The sequence below is a fragment of the Bos mutus genome, chromosome 21, assembly GCF_027580195.1.
Source record: "Bos mutus isolate GX-2022 chromosome 21, NWIPB_WYAK_1.1, whole genome shotgun sequence".
Lineage (NCBI taxonomy): Eukaryota > Metazoa > Chordata > Mammalia > Artiodactyla > Bovidae > Bos > Bos mutus.
In genome coordinates, this window is record NC_091637.1 from 31202152 (window position 1) to 31227815 (window position 25664).

At 37.9% G+C, this 25664-nt stretch overlaps 1 protein-coding gene across 3 annotated transcripts in view; it reads right to left on the reverse strand.

Moving 5' to 3' along the window:
* SCAPER (S-phase cyclin A associated protein in the ER) overlaps positions 1-25664 on the reverse strand; it is a 419624-nt gene that overhangs the window by 324508 nt on the left and 69452 nt on the right. For all 3 annotated transcript variants that reach the window (XM_070358560.1, XM_070358561.1, XM_070358559.1), the window contains exons 6-7: positions 4826-4926; positions 1363-1479 (exon numbers count right to left, since the gene is read on the reverse strand). In XM_070358560.1, the coding sequence (XP_070214661.1) occupies positions 1363-1479; positions 4826-4926 (218 nt within the window). The remainder of the gene's footprint in view (positions 1-1362; positions 1480-4825; positions 4927-25664) is intronic.

Genomic DNA, 25664 nt, shown 5'->3' on the forward strand with positions numbered 1-25664 from the left:
AATCAGTCCATTCTAAAGGAGATCAGTCCTGGGTGTTCTTTGGAAGGACTGATGCTGAGGCTGAACTCTGGTACTTTGGCCACCTCATGCGAGGAGTTGACTCATTGGGAAAGACTCTGATGCTGGGAGGGATTGGGGGCAGGAGGGGACAACGGAGGATGAGATGGCTGGATGGTATCACCAACTCGATGGACGTGAGTTTGAGTGATGTCCAGGAGTTGGTGATGGACAGGGAGGCCTGGCATGCTGCAATTCACGGGGTCGCAAAGAGTCAGACACGACTGAGCGACTGAACTGAACCCAAAAAACAGAAAGAAAAATGAATGCAGAAATTTGAACAGAGTCTCAAAGACTGTGGAACACCATCATGAGTAACACATTCTCAGTAAGAGTGGGATTTCCAGAGGAGAGGAGAGAGAAAAAGGGACAGAAAGGGTATCTGTAGAAATAATGGACAAAAACTTACTAAATTTGATGAAAAACACTTATCTACAAATCTAGAAGAGCTCTACAAACTCCACACCTAAATACATCATAATCAAACTACTGAAAACAAAAGACAAAGAGAGAATCTTGAGAGCATCAAGAGAGAGAACTGAGGTATCTTATGTAAGAATAACACCTTATTTCTCATCAGAAGACATGGAAGCCAGAAGGCAGTGAGAGGACATAGTCAAAGTGCTGAAACAGAAACACTCTCAATCAAGAATTCTATGTACAGCAAAACTATCCTTCAAAAAATTCAAAGATAAATTAAGATATTCTCAGATAAACAAAACCTGATAAAAACTGCTACCAGCAGACCTGCCTAATAAGATATATTAAAGACAGCTCCAGTTGAATGATAGGCCACCAGACAGTAACCTGAATCCACATGAGGAGATAAAGAGAACCACCAAAGTAAATAACTACGTAGGTAAATACAAAAGACAATACAACCTCATTTCTTCTTATAACTCTTCTGTTATGTGATATAAAAGACAACTTTATAAAATAGTAATTATACAACTGTTGATAAGATTATAATGTATAAAGATATATTACTGTCCATATGACATATAACACAGTTTATGATATATTTAGGTCATCTGTTGTGAAATTGACAATTCATGCTACTAATCATTTAGCATGAAATACGTTTCTGAGTTCTAACTCCGGGATCCTATGTTTGAACATAAAATACTTCCTAAAAGTTAAAACTTTACTCTTCCTGGATTTTAACTTTTTATTCAAACATAAACAAAAACATATACAACAATATATTTATAGTGAAATGCAAGTTTTATAATACAAGTATATTGTCCACAAAAAATTTATTTACTATAATGTAAGCCTTAGTAGCCTTTTTTGAGTTCATCTCACCCAAAATTTAAGCTTCTTCGAGCATTTGATGTTACATTGATTCTATCTGTTGACGGACTTGGAATCACATGACGTCCTGGGGACATCTTCTTTACTTCCCATGCCAAAGAAGTTGGTCTGCCAATTCAAGACACACAAAAGATTAAAAGAGAAAAGAGGTGATGGCAATGGTGGTAGTGGTAGGGTAGTCTAATCTTTTCTCTTTGTTGTTAAGTGCATGAAAACATAAGCAGATCACAATTTTTCCTTGGTACACTATCAGAAAGTTCTTTACCATATTACCAGTAAATAATTCCAGATGATGCATGGTCCAGGATTTTCCGTCCACTACAGCAGGTTATGGGGTTACAAAGACACAACACAAACTACTTATATTTTAAAAGCTTCCATACACCCAGCTAAAAACACATTAAAAAGGCAATGGTACTAATTTTGGCTACTTGTATCCAGTATTGCTGGAGAGCTAAGAGTGTAGAGCAGAGATCAAGACAGAAAGTGCTGAGGGTTAAACTGAAGAATACACCTTCATCCTCTACCTTACCCACAAGAGCAACATCATAAACATTTCACTGTTCTTTGCTAGAAAAGCTAACTATTCCTCCTTCTTCACTGGCTCCACACCAATCAGTTGACAGGATGCATAATCTCTACTTGAAAAAAATTTCCCCAAGCAATATCTTCTCTATCCTATGCCCTCAGTCAGACCTCCATAACTCTCCAAATGTCCTAGCCTCTTACTCTTTATTCAATCTAGTGACTGTGATTTTTTTTTCTCTCATTAAAAAATGATACTAATTACTAGAAAACAAGAAAATTCATATAGATGTTTATCCAAATAAAATCTAAAGCTTTTGATAATTTATTGCCAAATCATATGGGAAATAAATGCATGAGATGATGAATGAAAGATGGATAATGCCACCCACAGGAAATTAAAGATTGCTTCTTATATCTGTGAGCTGCCTCAGGAGGCAAAGAAGAGAAATGCTGGGAAGTTCTTAAGGTAAAAAAAGTTGCCTCAGGGATTTCTCTGGTGGTTCAGTTGTTAAGGATCCGATTTACAATGCAGAGGACATGGGTTCTATCCCTTATCAGGGAACTAAGATCTCACATGTCTTGGAGCAACTAAGCCCCTGTACAACTAGAGAGCTCCTCTGTCACAACTACTGAAGTTCACATGCTCTGGGGCCCACACCTTGCAGCTGGAGAGTCTATGTGCCACAATGAAAGATCCTGCATGCTGCAACTTAAGATCCAATGCAGCCAAATAAATAAGATGTATTTTTTTGAAGTGTTGCCTCAGGTATATTTTTGAACCATGGTGCCCAGATAGGCATAGCTGTTAAGCTTGGAGTTGGCCTCAGAATCTTTCTCAATCTTCAACATAGCCACTGCTAGCCTGGAGTTCGCAAGCAAGAAAAAAAAAACTAGTTAGCTTCTATAATGCATTGACAGTTACATTACAGACTCTTTTTGGATACAAGGAACAGAAACTTCATAAAGCTAAATAAAAAAGAAAATGAAGATTTATTGCAAGGATATAAACTTACAAGGATAAGGACATCCTCAAGGTGGCTCATGGGGATTAGGTCTGGAAGAGGCAGGCTTTAAAGCAACACTCTCAAACTCTGAAAGACCAGACGATTCCCCTCATTTTTGCCCTCTCTGTACATCTATTCTGTTTTCTTTGAACCTGATTTCCTCTGCTTATCTTTTCAAGGGCAATACAGTCACCAATTCCAAATGAGGATGATGATCTGGTTCAACCCCACTAAAGAATGTATCCCCCACTCCCATCCAAACTAATAACCTATTATCAAGGGGTAAAGGTGAAACTGCTTATTGCAAAGACAACTAGTTTCCCTGAATTTGGTTTCCTGGGAACCAAGACTTCCTGGATTTTTCCCTTGGGATTCCTTCACTCACTTGGTTTTCCCCTGGGGTTGACAGACTAGGACGATGCCTTCTCCACAGGACAGCTCCACTCACTGAGACTGAACCAAGGTTAAATCCAAGGAAAAGAATCAGCCTAGGCCTGTTTTCTCTGGGTAAAAGGGCATCACTGTAGCTTCATGTGAATTGACCCACTTCACAAAAGCTCAGGCTTTACTTCTAAGTCTAAATAGCAAATTGTTCTTTTGCTTGTGCACATAACCAAAACAATACTAAATACAGTTGGATTATCCATCTCTGGAATATGTCTCGGCTCTCCCCACTGCCCTTCCTCGAGCCTGAGTAGCCAGCATCTAATCTATAAACTATACTGCTGAATCTCAACCTTCCCACACTACAGTCAGAAAGATCTTTAAAAAAAAAACAACAAACAAACAAGTCTGATATGTAATTTCCTTACTTAAAAACCTTTATGGCCCAAAATAAACACTAAAGTGTTTATCACGTCTACAAAGTCCTACATAATCTGGTCTCCGCCTACCTCTCTAGGTTCATCTCATGCTACTCTTTGCCTGTTCTATTCACTCCAACACTGTTAAACTCTGAACTCCTGGACTATTCTGTGCTCTCCTGTACCTCCAGGATATCCTATACTGTCACCTCTACCTGGGATTACATTTTTCTTTTCTCCTTGTCAAGCTAACTGCTTCTTGGTATTCTGCCTCACTGAAATATAAGCTCCTTGGGGAAATCCTCCTGGGCTTAACCAACTGGTTGATGGTACCTTTTACTATACTCCCAAAGTATAGTATGTTTCTTCAGGGTGACTCTTTGTACACAGATAAGTATTTAACCTCAGTGTTTCCTGTCAATGCACTGCACACTTCATGAGGGCAGGACTGCATCTGTTTTTCTTCACCACAGTAGTCCCAGAGACCGATTCCAAATGAAGGTGTGCTGTGAGCAGCGCACAGTGCAGCTCTGTGTGTGCTGATTCCAAACAAAGGTTTCTAAAATAGCTCTGATCTTTCATTACTCCCCTAGTCTCATCAATTTCCCCCACTGCCTACTGCCTTAAGAAGAAATACTATACTTTTCCCTACTTTACTGTCACTTCACATGCACCCTGAACTTCTATAGCTGTCCTTATTCCCTTCATCTGAAAGGCCAACTTTATTAAAATCCATCACATTTTTTAAACACTTCTACAATCTCCTCAAAATCTTTCCTGATCTATTCCCCAAAGGAGATATGACTCTGTCCTCTGGACACCTATAATATTGACAATTTTTTCATAGTAATCAGTTCTATTTTATCCCACCCTTAGACTACAAATTCATGAAAGTAGTAAGTATATCTTACTCAGCAGTTACATTGCTGTACAAGATAACAAGTGCCTTGCACTAGTAGGTACCCAATAAAATACTTGTTACTGAACTTGAGAAATGCAGCTCCCAACTTTTAGATTTAGACAAGTTTCCAGTTAAGCTGAGGTCAAGTTCACTGTCAATTTTAATAAATGCTTTAGAATCTGCCAGCTGCTATAAATATAAAGACCAGAATTCATTACCTGCTTTGAGCATCTGTCTTCTCCAGCTTTTCCTGAAGTTGAATCCAGTCAATTAATGCTTTGAAATCTCTTACATAGTTATCCAGCATCATCAGCACCTCCTAATTCAAAACAAACAAACATTAGATTCCATTCTGAAACTAAAGAGCTTCAAGAAAAAAAATTTTAGAGTAAAGGACTTAGGAATTAATAATTTTTACACTAAAACTCCTCACTGAGGAAGCAGCAAAACCTACCAATATCTGGGCGTAGGGGGTTATTTTCATTCTGTTTGGTAAGAAATTAGTGAAGCTCACAGTCTAAAGACCAAGAGATGGTATTGATATTCCTTCTCAAGACTTTCTCAACTGAATATTTTTTTAATCTTTTTATTGCTATATTTAATAAACAGAAAAGTACATGAAACATAAATGTACTGATAAATTATTTCAAAGTAAGGACTCATGCAACCACCATCCAAGACAAAAAATTTAACACCATCAGTCTCTAATAAAAGTTCCCTGATGTCCCCCTCTTAATCACTGTTCCAAAGTAACCACTGCTTTGACTTCTAAGAGTTTTATTTTGAAATTCATAAAATGAACTCATAGACTGTGTATTATTTTGTGGTTTCTGTCATACATTTGTTTATCAGATTCATCCATATAGCAGAACGTACCTGCCATTCACTTACTGTCATATTCCAAGGTCACTACTGAACAGTATTCTATTAACACTTATTTACCCAATTTACAGTTTATCAAAATTTATTGGTTGGTATTTATTTTAATATTTATTTACCGAATATTTACACAATCTAATGTTGATGCATATTGAAGTAATTTCCAAATTTGGGATATTACAAGTTATATGCTATTACTCATGTACATGTTCACTGCACATATGTATTATTTCTGTTGAGTGTATGATCAAGAGTGTAACTGCTGAGTCACAGAGTAGGCCTATGTTCCACTTGCATATACAGTAACAAACTATTTTCCAAAGTGGTTGCCACACCCAGCAGCAACCCTCATCTATACCTGGAATTGTCCATTTTGGGTCTTCTTTTTGTGTTTTTAACCTGAGCCATTCTGGCTGATGACGCTGCAATGGTTTCATTTTGGTTTTAGTATGTGTTTCGCTGATTATTAATGATTGTCAGCACTTTTTCATATGCTTATTGGCCAACTTCTTTTTGTAAAGTGCTTATTCAAGACTCATCCTGTTTTTCTAGTGTCTTTCTCTTTCTGATGTGCAGAAGAACTTCTTTTGGATATGTGCCTATTGTTGATTCTATGTGCAGCACATATAAGCTTGCCTTTTCACTCTCCTAATGGAATGGAATCTTTTGATGAACAGAAATTCCAAATTTTAAGGTGTCTAATTTATGACTGTTTTATCTAAAGACTGATACTATTTGTGTTATTTTTATGTATTCTTTTCCTATCACAAGGTCAGGAAGATTTCTCCAAAATTATCTTTTAAAGCATGGGTCTGTGTCTAGAATATCTCTTCTGTTACATTGGTCTATTCTTATACCAGCAGTAAATTATCATGCACTGTTACGGCTCTAAAATAAATCTCAAAATTCAGTAAATTCTCCAACTTTATCTTTGACCTCAAAGTTGTCTAGGCAAATTCCAGCCCTTTTTGCATTTCCATACAAATTTTAGAATCAGCTTGTCAACTTCTCAAGGGTAAAAAAAAATAGAATTTTAATTGCATTTGCACTGATTCTATACAGGAACTGAAAGAAAACTGATATTCTTATAACATTGTTTTTCTAGTCTTTACAGACCTATAGCTCTATATATTTATATATAGAGCTATATATTTATCTTACTCATAATGTATTATATTTTTCTGTGTAGAGGTCTTACATATCTTTTGTTAGACTCAACCCTAAAATAAATGGTAGTTGCTTTAAATTTTTTTTCAGTTAATGCTGATTTTCCTGGATCTCCTAAGTGTGTTTATTGTGTGTGTATACATATATATGTGATCTGTAAATAATGACATACTTTTCTCCACACGTCTCATATCTTTTATGTCTTATTCTCTTATTCCTGTGCTGGCACAAGGCTGAAAAGAAATAAAGATAGTGGCCGATCTTGTCTCATTCACAATTTCAGAAGGAAAGCTCTCAACATCTCAGCATTAAGCTTGATGTTTACTCTAGAATTTTTGGAAGATTCCTTATGTCACTAAGGATGCTCCTTTTTATTCTCAGTTTACTAGTTTTATCATGAATGGGTGCTGAATTTCACAAAGTATTTTTCCAAAATCACTGACATGATCATATGATTTTTCATCTTCATTCATCTAATCTGGTAAATAACATTAATTTCATATTCAAATGTTAAAGGAACACTGCAGGACTGCAAAGAACCTGACTTGATTGTGATGTACTGTCCAATTTTCAAATCACTAGATTCAATACATCGTTATCTGGTTTAGGACTTAAGCATCTGTACTTCAGTGTGGCCTACATTTTCCTTTCTCATAACGGTTTTGGTTATCAAAGTCATGCTGAAAGGAATTCTCTATTTTTCTATGTTCTAGAAGAATGTGCATAATACAGGCTTTTTTTCCTCAATTTGTTATTGAGATATAATTCACAGACTATAAAATTCACCATTTTAAATTATGCAATTCAGAGCTGTGCACCATATATACACAGAATTATGCAACTGATTCCAAAACATTTTCATCATCCCCCAAAAGAAACCTTTAGCAGTCATTCCCCATTTTCCCTTCTCCCCAGCCTTTGGAAACCACTGATCAACCTTCTGTATCTATGGACTGGCCTGTTCTGGACATTTCATATAAACAGAATCATATCATATGTGGTCTTTCAAGGCGGCTTCTTTTAGCATAATGTTTTCATGAGAAATGCTGGGCTGGATGAAGCAAAAGCTGGAAGACTGCCAGGAGAAATAACAATAACCTCAGATATGCAGACGACACCACCCTTATGGCAGAAAGTGAAGAAGAACTAAAGAGCCTCTTGATGAAATGAAAGAGGAGAGTGAAAAAGTTGGCTTAAAGCTCAACATTTAGAAAACGAAGATCCTGGCACCCGGTCCCATCACTTTATGGCAAATAGATGGGGAAACAGTGGAAACAGTAGCTAACTTTAATTTTGGGGGCTCCAAAATCACTTCAGATGGTGATTGCAGCCATGAAATTAAAAGATGCTTACTCCTTGGAAGGAAAGTTATGTCCAACGTAGACAGCATATTAAAAAGCAGAGACATTATTTTACCAACAAAGATCCGTCTCGTCAAGGTTATGGTTTTTCCAGTAGTCATGTATGGATGTGAGAGCTGGACTATAAAGAAAGCTGAGCACAGAAGAATTGATGCTTTTGAACTGTGGTGTTGGAGAAGACTCTTGAAAGTCCCTTGGACTGCAAGGAGATCCAACCAGTCCATCCTAAAGGAGATCAGTCCTGAGTGTTCATTGGAAGGACTGATGTTGAAGCTGAAACTCCAATACTTTGGCCACCTGATGCGGAGGGCTGACTCATCTGAAATGACCCTGATGCTGGGAAAGACTGAAGGCAGGAAGAGAAGGGGACGACAGAGGATCAGATGGTTGGATGGCATCACCAACTCAGTGGAGGTGAGTTTGAGGCTCTGGGAGTTGGTGATGGACAGGGAGGCCTGGTGTGCTGTGGTCCATGGGGTCGTGAAGAGTTGGACACAACTGAGCAACTGAACTGAACTGAATGTTTTCAAGGCTCATCTACCTGGTAGCATGCATCTGTACTCCATTCCTTTCTATAACTAAATAACTGTGTAAACACAACTTCTTTTATTCACTTTCAGTTGATGGATATTTAGGCTGTTCTCACTTTTTTCCTATTATGAATGCTGCTGGCTGTGAACATTCATGTACAAGGTTTTATGTGAACACATGTTTCTAATTCTCTTGGGTATATAAATGGAAGTGGATTTCCTGGGCCATATGGTAACTCTAACATTTAACATTAACTACCAAAATTTTTTTCACCAGTAGCTGTACCATTTTACATTGCCACTAGCAATATGAGAGGGTTGCATCTCCTTCAATCCTTACCAACATATGCTATTTTCTGACTTCTTGACTCTAGTCAACCTAATGACAGTAAAGCGATACTGTTGTTTTTATTTGATTTTCCCTGATGACTAAAAATGTTGAGCACATATTCATGTGTTTATGGACATTTGTATATCATCTATGCAAAAGTGTCTATTCAAATTCTTTGCCCATTTTTTAACTGGGCTATTTGTCTTTTTTATTTTTGAACTGCAGGAATTTTTCATATATTTTGTATATTAAACATATCAGACATATTGTTTGAAAATATTTTCTCTCATTCTGTGAGCTGTCTCTTTACTTGTGAGTGTCCTAATAACACATGTAAGTTTTAAATTTAGATAAAGTTCAATTTACATATTTATTTGGTTACTTGTGCTCTGGGTATAACATTTGAGAAAGTACTGCCTACTCCAAGGTTACAAAGATTTACATCTATGTTTTCTTCAAAGTTTTCAAAGTGACTTCACTTTCACTTTTCACTTTCACGCATTGGGGAAGGAAATGGAAACCCACTCCAGTGTTCTTGCCTGGAGAATCCCAGTGACAGTGGAGCCTGGTGGGCTGCCATCTATGGGGTCGCACAGAGTCGGACGGGACTGAAGCGACTTAGCAGCAGTAGCAGCAGCACCAGCATGTCCACTGAGTCAATGATGCCATCCAACCATCTCATCCTCTGTCGCCCCCTTCTCCTCCTCCCCTAAATTTTCCCCAATATCAGGGTCCTTTCCAATGAGTCAGCTCTTTGCATCAGCTGGTCAAAGTACTGAAACTTCAATTTAAGCATCAGTCCTTCCAGTGAATATTCAGAATTGATTTCCTTTAGGACTGACTAGTTTCATCTCCTTGCTAAACAAGGGACTCTCAAGAGTCTTCTCCAGCACTACAGCTTTGAAAGCATCAATTCTTCAGTGCTCAGCCTTCTTGAGGGTTCAACTCTCACATCTGTACATGACTACTGGAAAAACCATAGCTCTGACTAGATGGACCTTTCTTGGCAAAGTGATGTCTCTGCTTTTCAATATGCTATCTAGGTTTGTCATAGCTTTTCTTCCAAAAAGCAACTATCTTTTAATTTTGTGCCTGCAGTCACCAACCGCAGTGATTTTGGAGCCCAAGAAAACAAAATCTCTCACTGTTTCCATTTATCCCCCACCCATTTACCATGAAGTGATGGGACTGGATGCCATGATTTTCATTTTTTTGAATGTTTGTTTTAACCCAGCTTTTCACTCTACTCTTTCACCTTCATCAAAAAAAAAAAAAAAAACGCTTTAGTTGCTTTTCATTTTCTGCCATTAGGGTCATCTGCATAATATCTGAGGTTATTGATATTTCTCCCTTCAATCTTGATTCCAGCTTGTGAGCCATCTAGCCTGGCATTTCATGTGATGTATTCTGCATATAAGTTAAGTAATCAGGGTGGCTTTAGAGAAGAAAAATAATCTAATCCAAGGTCCTACTGAGAATCACACTTGTATTTAACTGTCCTGTCTTTTTCATTCTATTACTGCTCTTCCTCAGTCGTTCATGACCTCATATTTTTAAAGAATACAGGCAGTTATTTTGTAATATGTCAATCAATTTAAGGTCAAATTAAATGAATTATCAGGAATACCACATTAGTGATGCTGTGGTCTTCTCAGTGCCTAATATAAAGAGGCACCCACTATGTATATGTCCTATTACTAATGATAATAAATTTGATAATTTGATAAGTGGTATCTAACAACTCCCTGCTTAAACTTCCTATTTTTCTCTGTACTTGAAAGCTACCTTTTAGGGAGATATTCTATAACTATAAATATCATGTTCTTCAACAAATTTCACTAATTTAAGATCCATTGGTGATTCTTGCCTGGATAAATTATTATAATAATTTCTAAATAATGGTTTTCTAATTCCATCATTCCTTCTACATTTATTACTTAGCATTCTATTATAGAAAAGGTGCTTTCCCTTATTTGACTATTTATTAATTTACTTATTCATAATAGTATGGATTCATCAATTTCTATATTCTTCAATGATCCATTACTATCATTGTTTATTTTAATACTTGAATTGTCCTAGATTTGGCAAATGGGAAGTTGCTGATGCTGGCTCTTACGTATTTCTGACATGTTACCATTGCGTCAGATCATTTCCTACTTTCTGTCACAAAAAGATTTTTCAGGCTCATCCTGTATTTTCGCTGGCCCTGCCCTGGAATCAGCCGTTTCTCTAAGCAGTTCTGGTTCTTTTCATTGGAGACTGATATATTGACCTAAGTGATATAAATACCTAAAGATCAGGTATTTCACGTGCTCACTGATACTGGTGCGTCAGAGCTTCAGGGCACTCCCAGCTGTTGTTGTTCAGTTGCTATCTCGTGGAGTTTGCTCAAATTCATGCCCACTGAGGTGGTGACCCATCCAGCCATCTCATCCTCTGTCGCCCCCTTCTCCTCCTGCCCTCAATCTTTCCTAGCATCAGGGTCTTTTCCAATTAGCTGGCTCTTTGATTCAAGTGGCCAAAGTATTGAAACTTCAGCTTAAACATCAGTCCTTCCAATGAATATTTAGGGTTGATTTCCTTTAGGATTGACTGGTTTTATCTCCCCGCTGTCCAAGGGACACTCACAAGTCTTTTCAAACCACAGTTTGAAAGCATCAATTCTTCTGCGCTCAGACTTCTTTATGGTCCAGCTCTCACATCCATACATGACTATGGGAAAAACCATAGCTTTGAGGAGATGGATCTTAGTCAGCAAACTGATGTCTCTGCTTTTTAATACGCTGTCTAGGTTTTGTCATAGCTTTTCTTCCAAGGAGCAAGTGTCTTTTAATTTCATGCCTGCAGTCACTGTCCACAGTGATTTTGGAGCCCAAGAAAATAAAATCTGTCACTGTTTCCACTTTTTCCCATCTATTTGCCATGAAGTGATGGGAATGGATGGCCATGATCTTTGTTTTTTGAATGTTGAGTTTTAAACCAGTTTTTCACTCTCCTCTTTCACCCTCATCAAGACGCTCTTTAGTTCTCTTTGCTTTCTGCCATTAAAGTGGTATCAACTGCACATCTAAGATTATTGATATTTCTCCCCACACTCTTGATTCCAGCTTGTAAGTCACCCAGCCTAGCATTTCGCATGATGTACTCTGCATATAAGTAAATAATCAGGGTAACAATATACAGCTTTAATGTACTCCTTTCCTAATTTTGAACCAGTCCCATTCTAACTGCTGCTTCTTGTTCTGCATACAGGTTTCTCAGGAGGCAGGGAAGGTGGTCTCATATTCCCATCTCTTTAAGAATTTTCCATTTTGTTGTGATCCACACATTCAAAGGCTTTGGTGTAGTCAATGAAGCAAAAGCAGACAGTAGAAAAACAAACATACACATGAACACATCTACACCTATTTCTGTACCTAGCTGTGTACAGGTATTTTAAAAGAAATTTAAGCTCATACCAATGCTTCCAAATTCAATCACCTATTTGTTGTTGTTGTTCAGTCGCTAAGCAGCGTCTGACTCTTTGTGACACCGTGAACTGCAGCACGCCAGGTTTCCCTGTTCTTCATTATCTTCCTAAGTTTGTTCAAATTCATGTCCATTGAGTCAGTGATGCTATCTAACCATCTCATCCTCTGTCTTCCCCTTCTCCTCTTGCCGTCAATCTTTCCCAGCATCAGGGTCTTTTCCAGTGAGTCAGCTCTTCACGTCAATCACCTATAGTTCATTCTAAACTTCTCCCTTTCCATATTGTAAATCCTTTCTCTGAAAATGAGAAATTTTATTCCCTTTATATTCAATATCTTATTTTCTTAATATTTCTTATGCGACCAACCCACATCTGCCAGCTACTTCTAATCCATATTTTTTTTAATGAGGTGGGAGAACAAGAGAATAGAGAAGGATCTCTTGTCTTTTTAATGTTCTATAGGACCTGCAGTCAGTTACCTTTTTCATATCTGATAGCAATGTTAGTAGTAATATTATCTTTTTCATCACTGATACTAGTTTCCATACTTTCTAATTTCTTTTCTTGATTAACCACAGCAGCTTCTGACTTTGATGATAATGTCTGATGTATGACCGTTCTATTTTATTAATTTCTGCTCTTTATCATTTTCTTCCTTCTGATGTCTCTGGGTTTAGTTTACTTTTTCCCCTAACTTCTTAAGCTGGATATTTTGATCATTGGCTTTCAGCCTTTATTTTATTCCAGAAATTATATGCATTTTAGACAATGGCAAGCCACTCCAGTACTCTTGCCTAGAAAATCCCATGGATGGAGGAGCCTGGTGGTCTACAGTCCATGGGGTCGCCACGAGTCGGTTGCGACTGAGCAACTTCACTTTCACTTTTCACCTTCATGCAATGGGGAAGGAAATGGCAACCCACTCCAGTGTTCTTGCCTGGAGAATCCCAGGGACAGCAGAGCCTGGTAGGCTGCTGTCTATGGGGTCGCACAGAGTCGGACACGACTGAAGCGACTTAGCAGCAGTAGCAGCAGCAGCACTATAAAGTTTCCTTCAGATATGACTTAGGCTCCATCTCACATATATTATTTTTGTTATTCAGTTCAAAATATTTCCTAATTTCTACTATAATTTGTCCTCTGACCAATAAATTACTCAGATTACTATTGCTGAGACTTCCCCCTAAGGATTTCTATCTTTTCCTGGATCGTGCTCCTACTATTCTTCTGCTTAAGAATTCTTCACTCTCCCTAAGCTGTCTGTAGATTTATTATTTATCACCTAGCTCTTCCAGTTATCCTCAGAGATACGAAAAGTCCCTCTATCCAAACATTTTTACCAGTTATGATAAAAGAAATACAGGGTATTTGATAAAGAAATACAGGGTATGCTCATTCATTTATTTACAAATGAAATAAGTCCACCACAGACAAAAGAATTCAAAAAATATATAAATCTGCATTGTTCAATATGGTAATCACTTGCCACACGTGGTTATGAAGTACATGAAAGGCAGCTACTCTGAACTTAGACTCTGACCAAAAAGAAAGAATGTAAAATATCTTAATAATAATGATCATAGTAAAAATAATAATATTCATACTCATTACATGTTGAAATAATTTTTGATGTATTGGGTTAAATTTAAAATATTATGTAAGTTATTTTCATATGTTTCTTTTTGTCTTTTTAACGTAACAAGTAGGAAATTTAGAAGTACATATGTGGCTCATGTTATATTTCTATTGGGCAGCATGGACAGGTTATAGTAATGTGGCAAATCTAAAAAGATGAGATATTTTTAAATGATAAGTTTCTGATTCTACCCTTTGATCCAGTAACTAACTGTGCAAGTAAAATATCAGTCAGAGCAGGTTGGTCTTAACAACACATGACACATATAAAAAAGACTGTAATTTCACTTGACACTAAACTCAAGTTGAGTAAATAGTTTGCTGAGCCAGAGGAAAAACTGAATATGGCCTCACACTTCAATAATACAATTATAATAGCAACTATGAAAAGGCTGGGGGTCTGATCAGCATAAGGTAAAATGAGACCACTTCCTCTGTGGGTTTTCTGTCTATGTGAAACATTTTTTTTACTGCTAACCTGAATTTCTACTCTCTTTCTAGTTTGGGGAATTGGGTTTTTGTACAGACATAAAAGGAGAAGATCTTCCTGCTCTCTACTACTTGACAGTTAAGCACAGTAATATGATTGGAACTTAACCAATCAGACTCACTTGCCTGGGACTCTGAATCTCAAGCAAGCAAGGCAAAGATAAAGAGGAAATGGTGGTATTTAAAAAAACAGCAATACATCCTAGCCAGATGTTTCTCTGCAGAACCTCCCTGGTTTCTGCCTATTTTCTAACCCTGATTCATGGGTTTTAGTATCAAATCTGTGACCTGTCCTCTCAAAGAATTAATTTTTCTATTTAATCAGCTAGAGTCTAATTCTATTGCTAGCTACTTGCTAGCCACTAAGCCATGGTAAGCACAATTTAAGGAGGATAGATAGATAAAGTAGAACACAATAAACCAAGTGTGATAATAAGGAAGATTTTAACATCACATCATAGTAGGAACTACAGTAAGAACTGGATGACTAGGCTTAAAGACTAATGGGATGGTATGATAAACATCTTCACATAAGAGAGGTTGTCATAAAAGGGATTATATTATTTCCACATAAATACAAGTTATAGAACAAAGAACACTCAGTGAAAATGACAGATTTTCACCTGCCAGAGCTGTCTCAAAAAGAGAATTATTTACCAGAGGGAATACGGTCAAGGGTAACCGTATAATGGGTAGGTGGATTAGACAACTGTACTAACAGTTCTAAGATTCTATGATTTACTCACCAAAATAAAATTTGTTAGAAATCCACAATGTGTCAAAACACTGAATCAATGAAATTCAAACCAGAAGAGAGAGGTATTCAGTGATTTGAAACATCAATAGCATGCTAGCAAATGCTGCTCTTTAGCCTGAGTGAATTAAACAGAAGATTATTCCCTCAGATGTCCAATGTAACATTTATCAGTGGTACTTTATGACAGAAATTAATTATAATCTACAATCCCTCTTAAAGCAAATTTCTACCCTCTCCAGTCTTGTTTAGAAATTTTTATTCTAAAGAATGGGCTGAATAAGTAAAACTATTAGTGACAAAAGATGTTACATAATGAGTAAATTTCAGAGGATTCTCTTATGAATGAAGAAGTCACATAGTCTATAGTCAGCCACTTAATTTTAAGATAACATGAGTTTAGTGATCTGGTTGTGACAGCACAGAACCCAAGCCCCACTGCATTGACTCCTGGCCCACTGCTCTTTCTGCTAAGTCATACCTCCAAGATGTTCTATACCAGCAGCAAGAAAAATAAAAAGAAGAAAAGATAGGAATGAAAAAAGTTACTAGCAAATCCATTATCAAGGGCATGCTTCCCTCCAGTGTTCTTCATCAACATTTTTTACATTTACTACTAAACTGAAGCTTTCTGAAATCAAATTTAAAAAATAATAACTGTTAGTCTTTTAAATAATCTTTAATTCTGCTAACATATATGTGAAATCATCAGTTTAAAAAGAAATATATTTGGAAAAGTAAATGTTTAAAATTTTACCAGCATTTCTAAGGCAAATGATACAAAGCTGAATATATCAAAGGCCATTATAATTATGCATGATGTAAAACCAGTTTTAATAATATGGGTTACCTGCATTCTGTTTATCAAATACAGCATTTGCACAGACACTAAGCCTCCAATTACAAAATACATTTCAAACTGACTGGATTTCACAGGAATCACTTCTAATTCAGTTATTTCTGCACTCTAATTTTCCTCTTTAGAAAATCCAAAATCACATTACTGTGACACTACATTCTACTCATCTCGCAAAGACTTTTTTCTTAGCACTGACTAGTTTTACATGAGAGTAGCAATGAAAATTTTACACAAGAAAGATTTAAAAGCATAAGCCACTAAAATCCACTCCACGTCTGACAAAAGGGAATTGATGTCAGGTTTAGCTATGTGCGGACATTGCTTAATTGGCCATAGTTGCCATGTTTCGTCTTAAATGCTAAGACAAAGAACTTTAAAGTGTATTCACTTTACCAGTATCATAGTATTCTCATCTTACTGTAAAGACATGCCAGTCTCACTTTACTATAAAAGGCAACTTTCCAATTCTCCCAGAAGATGACGATCAGAAAATGACAGCCAGCTATAAAGACGGTTATTTGTTTTAAAAATATATTACTTTTCCATAACAAAGTACTGGACTCATGGTTTAGTATCAGTGGGCCTCAAAGACCTCAAGAACACTTTTCACTTACAATTTTTTTTTTTTTAAACATACAGGTACACTTTGGAAACCAGACCCAAGACTAATAATAAATATATGCCAAGTTATTCATAAATGAAATATAGTACCAACCTCACTTTAGTCATAAAAATTATATTCTACTTTAAAAGACTCTCCTGACATAGAAGTACTGTTTATTTTCTTTCTAAGGTAATCTTATTGCCAAATCACTGGTAATGAAAGTTTTCTGTGATCAGGAAAAGGAAAATTTTAAAAATTTAGTTGACTTCCTTTTCTCAACTCTAATACAATTCAAATTCTTTAATTAAATTCATTAACTTAAGCGATCTACTTTAGGGCACAGAAAGATTTAATTCCCAATAATTTCCTTTAAAAGTTGTCTACTGATTTCCCTTTTCACTGAAAGAAAAGAAGAAACCCCCTAAAAGGCAAGAATATAAGCAGCTATACTTCTGATACAAGTTGGCACAGAGAAAGTGCATTTGGTGGCTTAAACAACCTATTTTAAGGAATGTTTAGCTCACCGTTATCAGAAATGATCAGAGTGGTACCATGCAGCTGTAACCTGAGTCATGTTTTACGAACAAGGGAATACAAACAAGACAAGCAGCTGGAGCAGCCTCCCAGTCACTGATGCACATCTTTCTCCTTGCAGCTATGAAGGCTATTTTGTTAAGCAGGATGAACAGAACAAAAGTGGCTCTGAAAGTAACGTTATAGGCATTCAGATAACTACATATAGATGTACAGCTAAAATTACCAATTAGTTTACCAATTGGCTGCAACGGATTCGATCGGTTTGTAACTAATTCTAGTTACTGGCGCACAGCAGGATGGTTGGCGCCATCCCTCTGTCCTTCTGACACACAATACTAGGTGCACAGACCCTTGGGCCCAGACATCAATACAGCCCTCCAACTCAGCTGCAGGAATGAGCACAGTTGTGCCCTCTGTGATGATGAAAGAAGTGGAAATAACCATCACATGAGAAGTCAGTGATGAAGGGACTCTTACAAAAAGAAAATGCTTTACAAAAAGTGAAACAAGTTTTAAAAAGCATTTTTTTAAACTGCTAATCTAATTTTTAAAAAAGAAATCATCTGAAAGCAAAATGGCAAATAAATCACTTTCAAAAACTGTCTAATAATATTATTGACCCAGTCATCTTCATTCCTTTATCATTCACCTCTTTCAAATATCTCCCCTTAATTCTCAATATAAGCAAGCTGGAAAAAGAATACATACATAATATATTCAACAAATAAAAGCCTACCAAATGAAAATCTGCTAATGAAAAGCATTCTCCTATAATTTAATCCTTACCAGGATCTTTTTGGATAAACAAAATTTGCAGTTGCCTGGGTAGTGATACAAATATGCAGGATCTTCAGTGACCTAACTCCCAGAATATTGGAAATAAAAGCAAAAATAAACAAATTGACTGGACTAACCTTCTTATGCTATTTCCCATTATGAAAACCGAGAGACCTATTGTGACTAAGTGAAAAGACAGACAAAAATGGGAAAAATATTATTATAATGCTCAAAATCAACAAACAACTTGCTCAAAAGTCGTGTCTGACTCTCCTACAGCCATGGACTGAAAAATACACCAGGCCAATCAAAAAATGTCCAAAGAACTATCTAGAGATTTCTCAAACTCATGTCCAGATGGCTATGAAATCATCCAAAGATCTCAACATCTGTTGTTATTCTCCTCCTGCAAATCAAAACCTTTTCCCAGCATCAAGGTCTTTTCCAGTGAGCTGGCTCTTCACATCAAAAGGTGGCCAAAGTATTAGTTGCTGCATCAGCATCAGTCCTTGAAAAATGAATATTCACAGTTGATTTCCTTGGATTGCAAACTGGTTTGTTATGGAGTCCAGTGGGAGTCTCTTAAAAACTGGAAATAGAACTGCCTTATGATCCAGCCCGGCTGATCCAGGGTATACACAAGGAGAGAAACCAGAAGGGAAAGATCACGGAAACAATTGTTAATTAAATGCACTGTTTAGGATATAAAGAGTAATAGAATGAGGATAGCTCAGTGAGGAAATTGAATGGATAAAAAGAGGCTGGTAAATAAGGATAGCAAGTGAGTAAATTCAGTGGAGAAAAAAGAATGAATAATTCAGCCAGAAGGTATGAGAAAGAACGACATGGTGAGACCAAGTTACAGAGTGAACAAGCCAGAAGGAAAACAAAGTAGTTTTTATACTAAAGTTACATATAGAGGATTTGGGGGAAAGATGAGTCAGGCAGCAAGCCAGGCTTTCTTCCTGCAAACTTATCATATGCAAAAGCTTAGGTGATTTTATCATCTTCTGGGGAGAGGCCTGTTAACATTTAAGAGAATTTCTTCAGAAAACTTATTTTCTCTAAAGGTGATTGGTCAGGAGCCACCATCCAAAAGCATTAGATAAAGTTGCATTCCTACAGGGCAAAGGTGTGGTGGGCTATAGGGATGGTAAAAAAAGAATTAACTCAAGGGTCCCAGGTTACAAACATTAAACCTACTACTTATTCATTTTATATTAATCAATACATTGCCAGAGACAAAATAAGGTAAAATTGGGAATAAAAAAAAAAAAAGCAAACATTGGCCCAAAAATTTAAAATACCAGGATCTTTTTCATAAACAAAATTTACAATTTCTAATCAATGTTTTAACTTTTAAAAGAATCTGTGTTTGGACAGTTGCTGGACTAGATCTCCTGCCTTTCACAGTTGGGAGGCTCTGAACAATCACATGTGGCTGTAGAAAAAATATTCAGGCAGGCTTATTATAATCTCAAAATCAACAGTTTGTTGCTGTTCACACTGTCTGACTCAGGAATTATTAACTGGAGCTGCAAACACCAGGCTTTTTTCAGAGAGGTATCTCCCTGAGCCCCCATAAACTCAGAGGTGTGGGTGATGACACAACATCCAACCAGGCAGACTCTGGTTTTGGGGTCTCCTCCTGAATTTCTTTTCCCAGCTCAAGGTCTTTTCCAGTGAGCCAAGCCTCCTTCCTCATGACCTTTGTCAGGTGGAGTTCCTCACTGGTTTCCCAGCAGTCAGAATTCAGTTGAGCTATTCCAGATCCTGAAAGATGATGCTGTGGAAAGATTGACTGGTTTGCAATATGCAGTCAATATGCAGTATCAAGAGTATTCCAGCACAACATCACAATTCAAAAGCATCAGTTCTTCAGCATCCAGCTTTTCTTATGGTCCAACTCTCACATCCATATGCGACTAATGGAAAAGCCATAGCTTTGACTATACGAACCTTTGTTGACAAAGTCATGTTTCTCCTTTTTAATATGCTATCTAGGATTGTCATAGCTTTTCTTCCAAGGAGCAAGCATGTTTTAATTTCATAGCTGCAGTCAGCATCTGCAGTGATTTTGGAGCCCAAAAAAATAAAGTCTGTCACTGTTTCCATTTTTTCCCCATCTATTTGCCATGAATTGCCAACATCCGCTGGATCATGGAAAAAGCAAAAGAGTTCCAGAAAAACATCTATTTCTGCTTTATTGACTATGCCAAAGCCTTTGACTGTGTGGATCACAATAAACTGTGGAAAATTCTGAAAGAGATGGGAATACCAGACCACCTGACCTGCCTCTTGAGAAATCTGTATGCAGGTCAGGAAGCAACAGTTAGAACTGGACATGGAACAACAGACTGGTTCCAAATAGGAAAAGGAGTACATCAAGGCTGTATATTGTCACCTGTTTATTTAACGTATATGCAGAGTACATCATGAGAAACGCTGGACTGGAAGAAACACAGTTGGAATCAAGATTGCCAGGAGAAATATCAATAACCTCAGATATGCAGATGACACCACCCTTATGGCAGAAAGTGAAGAGGAACTAAAAAGCCTCTTGATGAAAGTGAAAGAGGAGAGTGAAAAAGTTGGCTTAAAGCTCAACATTCAGAAAACAAAGATCATGGCATCGGGTCCCATCACTTCATGGGAAATAGATGCGGAAACAGTGGAAACAGTGTCAGACTTTATTTTTCTGGGCTCCAAAATCACTGCAGATGGTGACTGCAGCCATGAAATTAAAAGACCCTTACTCCTTGGAAGGAAAGTTATGACCAACCTAGATAGCATATTCAAAAGCAGAGACATTACTTTGCCAACAAAGGTCTGTCTAGTCAAGGCTATGGTTTTTCCTGTGGTCATGTACGGATGTGAGAGTTGGACTGTGAAGAAAGCTGAGCGCCTAAGAATTGATGCTTTTGAATTGTGGTGTTGGAGAAGACTCTTGAGAGTCCCCTTGGACTGCAAAGAGATCCAACCAGTTCATTCTGAAGGAGATCAGCCCTGGGATTTCTTTGGAAGGAATGATGCGAAAGCTGAAACTCCAGTACTTTGGCCACCTCATGCGAAGAGTTGACTCATTGGAAAAGACTCTGATGCTGGGAGGGATCGGGGGCAAGAGGAGAAGGGGACAACAGAGGATGAGATGGCTGGATGGCATCACTGACTCGATGGACGTGAGTCTGAGTGAACTCCAGGAGTTGGTGATGGACAGGGAGGCCTGGCGTGCTGCGATTCATGGGGTCACAAAGAGTCGGACACGACTGAGCGACTGATCTGATCTGATCTGATGGGACTGGATGTCATGACCTTTGTTTACTGAATATTGAGTTTTAAACCAGATTTTCACTCTCCTCTTTCACCTTCATTAAGTGGCTCTTTAGTTCCTCTTTGTTTTCTGCCATTAGGGTGGTGTCATCTGGATATCTGAGTTTATGTGGTTTCTCCCAGCAATCTTGAGTCCAGCTTGAGCTTCATTCAGCCCAGCATTTCACATGATGTACTCTGCATAGAAGTTAAATAAGCAGGGTGACAATATACAGCCTTGATGTACTCCTTTCCCAACTTTGAACCAGTCTGTTGTTCCATGTCTGGTTCTAACTATTGCTTCTTGACCTCCATACAGGTTTCTCAGAAGGCAGGTAAGGTGGTCTGGTATTCCTATCTCTTTAAGAATTTTCCACAGTTTGTTGTGGTCCACACAATCAAAGGCTTTAGCATAGTCAATGAAGCAGAAGTAGATGTTTTTCTGGAATTCCCTTGCTTCTTCTATGATCCAGCACGTGTTGGCAATTTGATCTCTGGTTCCTCTGCCTTTTCTAAATCCAGCTTGTACATCTGGAAGTTCTCAGTTCATGTACTGTTAAAACCTGGCTTGAAGGATTTTGAGCATTCCCTTGCTAATTGACTATGCTCCAATATAAAATAAAAAGTTTAAAATTAAATTAAATTTAAAAAATATAACACATATAATTAATAATAAGACAGTAAAATGTGTAAAGCAAAAAAATCCCAGAAATTCAAAGAGATATTGAAGAAATTACAATAGTAGTGGGAGACTAAAATATTTCAGTGCCTGAGAGATCAAGGACATTAAAAAAACAAGCTAATAATTTAGAGTATGTAAACAGTAACTTTAAAAATATAAACATTAATTTTTATGTATAGAGAATCCACTTTACCTACTCCTATCTTGTCCAAAGGATATTTGCAAATACTTAACTTCTTTACTTTCTCCCATCTATCAGGCTTCTGTGATAACCATTTCCTTCCCCATGAAACTTCAGTTCCATGGTCCACTAGTCCAACTATTCTCTTAATTTCTTCAATCCTTTACTTAATGATATTCCACTGAATCTGCCTTAAAAATTCCAACTCATGACTAATTCATCTACCCACCATCTTTGGGCATTTTTAGCAAGTGACTGAATGCTAGTAAGTATTCCGTCAGGGTAGAAGGGAATCACATAACTGTGTAGACGTATCTTTACCCCAACAACATATGTAGTCTCATTGCTTCACACAGACATTTAACATCTATTTACTATTTAATTACATAGTATTTATCTATTACTATGTTCCAGTTCCAGTTTCAAGAACTGATGACAGAGTGGTAAACGAGACAGTGTGGTTTCTGTCTGCTGGGAGCTTAATGTCTAGTAAGGGAGACAGAAGGAGAAGGCAATGGCACCCCACTCCAGTACTCTTGCCTGGAAAATCCCATGGATGGAGGAGCCTGGTAGGCTGCAGTCCATGGGGTCGAAAAGAGTCGGACATGACTAAGCGACTTCACTTTCACTTTTCACTTTCATGCATTGGAGAAGGAAATGGCAACCCACTCCAGTGTTCTTGCCTGGAGAGTCCCAGGGATGGGGGAGCCTGGTGGGCGGCCATCTACAGGGTCGCACAAAGTCGGACACAACTTTAGTGACTTAGCAGTAGCAGCAAGGAAGACAGATATAAAAACAACAAAATAAACAATTATGTAGTTTCAACTATGATAAAATGTTTCTAGGGAAAGTATGCTATGACAGTACAGTCATGCCATATGTGCCCAAGCAGAACCCATGGATATCCAGGGCTGAATGTATTACATCATTTTATAAAAGGGGCTTGAGCATCCGTGGATATTGGTATCCACATGGCAAGAGTAGGAGAGGTGTCTTGGAACCAATCCTATGCAGATATGAGGGTGAACTCTATATTAGCAGGGAACCTGATTTAGTCTGAAACATGATAAGCTCCCCTGAGAAAGTGACCTTAAATTGAAACCTATACTAGAAATGGGAGTTACGTAAAAGGGATGGGGGAGGTGAAGAGGTGCTGGGCAAGAAGAACGAGGATGAGTGTCTCGGCAAAAAAAATCAGAATGTGGAAAGGTCTGAAGACTTGTGGGTACCTGGCATGTTTGAGTAATCGAAAGAAGGCTCGTTTAAATGAGGCAGAAGGGAGGAGAGAAAAATGGTGTGAAATGAGGTTTACACAATTCAACTCACTCAAGATTTGAAGGTCAGGCTGGAGATTTTAATGCACAGAGCATTGGGAAACTTCTGAGGAGCTATAATCAAAGAAATCAGAGCTCATATTTGTTTTTTTTAAGAATCAGTTTGTCTATCGTATAGAGAATGGATTGGAAGGATGCAGGGAGTCCTGCTAAAAGATTTCAATTGTGATCCAGGGATTTCACTAAGATAATGGCAGCTTGGACTAGAATGGTAGCAGTAGAGAATAAGAGAAGTGGACAGGTTGGAAAGATTTAGGAGGTAATACTCAAAGAGTATTAAAAAGCAGAGACAGGACTTTGCCAACAAAGGTCTATCTAGTCAAAGTTATGGCTTTTCCAGTACGGATGTGAGAGCTGGACTATAAAGAAAACTGAGCACCGAAGAATTGATACTTTTGAACTGTGGTGGTGGAGAAGACTCTTGAGAGTCCCTTAGACAGCAAGGAGATAAAACCAGTCCATCCTAAAGGAAATCAGTCCTGAATATTCATTGGAAGGACTGATGCTGAAGCTGAAACTCCAATATTTTGGCCATCTGATGCAAAGAACTGACTCACTGGAAAAGACCCTGATGCTGGGAAAGGTTGAAGACAGGAGGAGAATGGGACAACAGAGGATGAAATGGTTGGATGGCATCACCACCTCAATGGACATGAGTTTGAGTAAGCTCTAGGAGTTGGTGATGGGACAGGGAAGCCTGGTGTGCTGCAGTCCATTGGGTTGTCAAGAGTCAGACACGACTTAGTGACTGAACTGAATTGAACTCAAAGAGGTCCATTCATTGGACAGTGGCTGGTGTGGGGTGAAGGGAGGAAGATGGAGGGACTACCTGCCAATTCAGGGAAGAAAAATATATCTCCAGGTTTAGGGTAGAGGGAGTCATCCTGAACTTGTTTCTATATACATCAGTTTGACATGCTTATGAAATATCCAAGTGGAGATGCGAACAAGGCTATTTGGATATACAAGTCTGAAAATTAGAAGAAAAGTATAGGCTAGAGATATAAATTTAAGAATCATCAGGAAATCAACAATAAATTAAGCCATGGCATGGAGAAAACGCAGAGGGAGAAACTAATAGTGAGAAAAGAAGATGGTTTAAGACGAGCCTTAATGAATTCCCAAAAGCTAAAGGTCAGGTGGAAAAGGAAAAGCCAACAAAGAGGAAGCAGAGGCAGCAACCAACAAAGAAGGAAGAAAGCTAGCAGTGGTGGTTCTATAAAAGCCAAAGGAGAGAGTGCTGAGAGTGCGGCGTGGCCAACAGAGTGAAATGCTACTCAGAGATCAAGGGAGGGACTGAAAAACACCCACCGAGCAACACTGAGTGACTTTAATAAGAGTTTAACAGGAGCTCTGATAGGGATGTGACACCAGGTTGGAGTAGACAAATGAGTTCCTGAGAGAAAAGGGAATGGAGGCCGCAAAAAGGCAGCTGTCTTCTAAGAAACTTGGCTAAGAAGGAGAGAGGAAAATGGGGTCTGGGACAGTGGATGAAAGGATAAGTAAAACAGAGATAGGTTTTGGGGGTTTCTTCTTGTTTTTTATTGTTGTAGATTAGAATGGAAGAGAAATAAGCGAGTAGTGTGCTGATGGGAGAAGACTCTAATAAGGAAAACTGAACATACAGAAAAGAGAAGAATTTCCAGTCTCAACTGTGACCTTCAAGGTTGCTGGGCAACCCCGTGGCTTCCAAAAGTCTGCCCTTCATTCTCCATCACAGTTATTTCAGATCTTTCCACCCTCTTCCAACTTCCAACCTCACACCTCCTACTTCTTGAAAATATAAAAGGGCAAAGAACCGCTCAAATGGAATTTCAAATTCTTATCACAAGTTTCCACCTTGATCCCATCTGTTCTTGTCCCTCTTGAATGCCGAGCTTTCTCTCAACTGCAGGCATTCTTAACCTATGTACCACTCCTTCTTCTTCCATGGCCTTGGGGACGTTCCTATTCTCCTATATTCTTCCTGCTTCTATAATGATTCTTCTCTGTCCTGGATCTACATTCCCCTTTCTCCATCTGTGACTTCTCCTTTCATCTAACTATAAAATTTATTTTCTTTTTATTGTATGTTATACTTTTCTAAGCATTTTCTCACATCTCATTTTGATCCTGACTTAACTTGTTGAAATGAGAAGTCTCAACTATTGAGATAT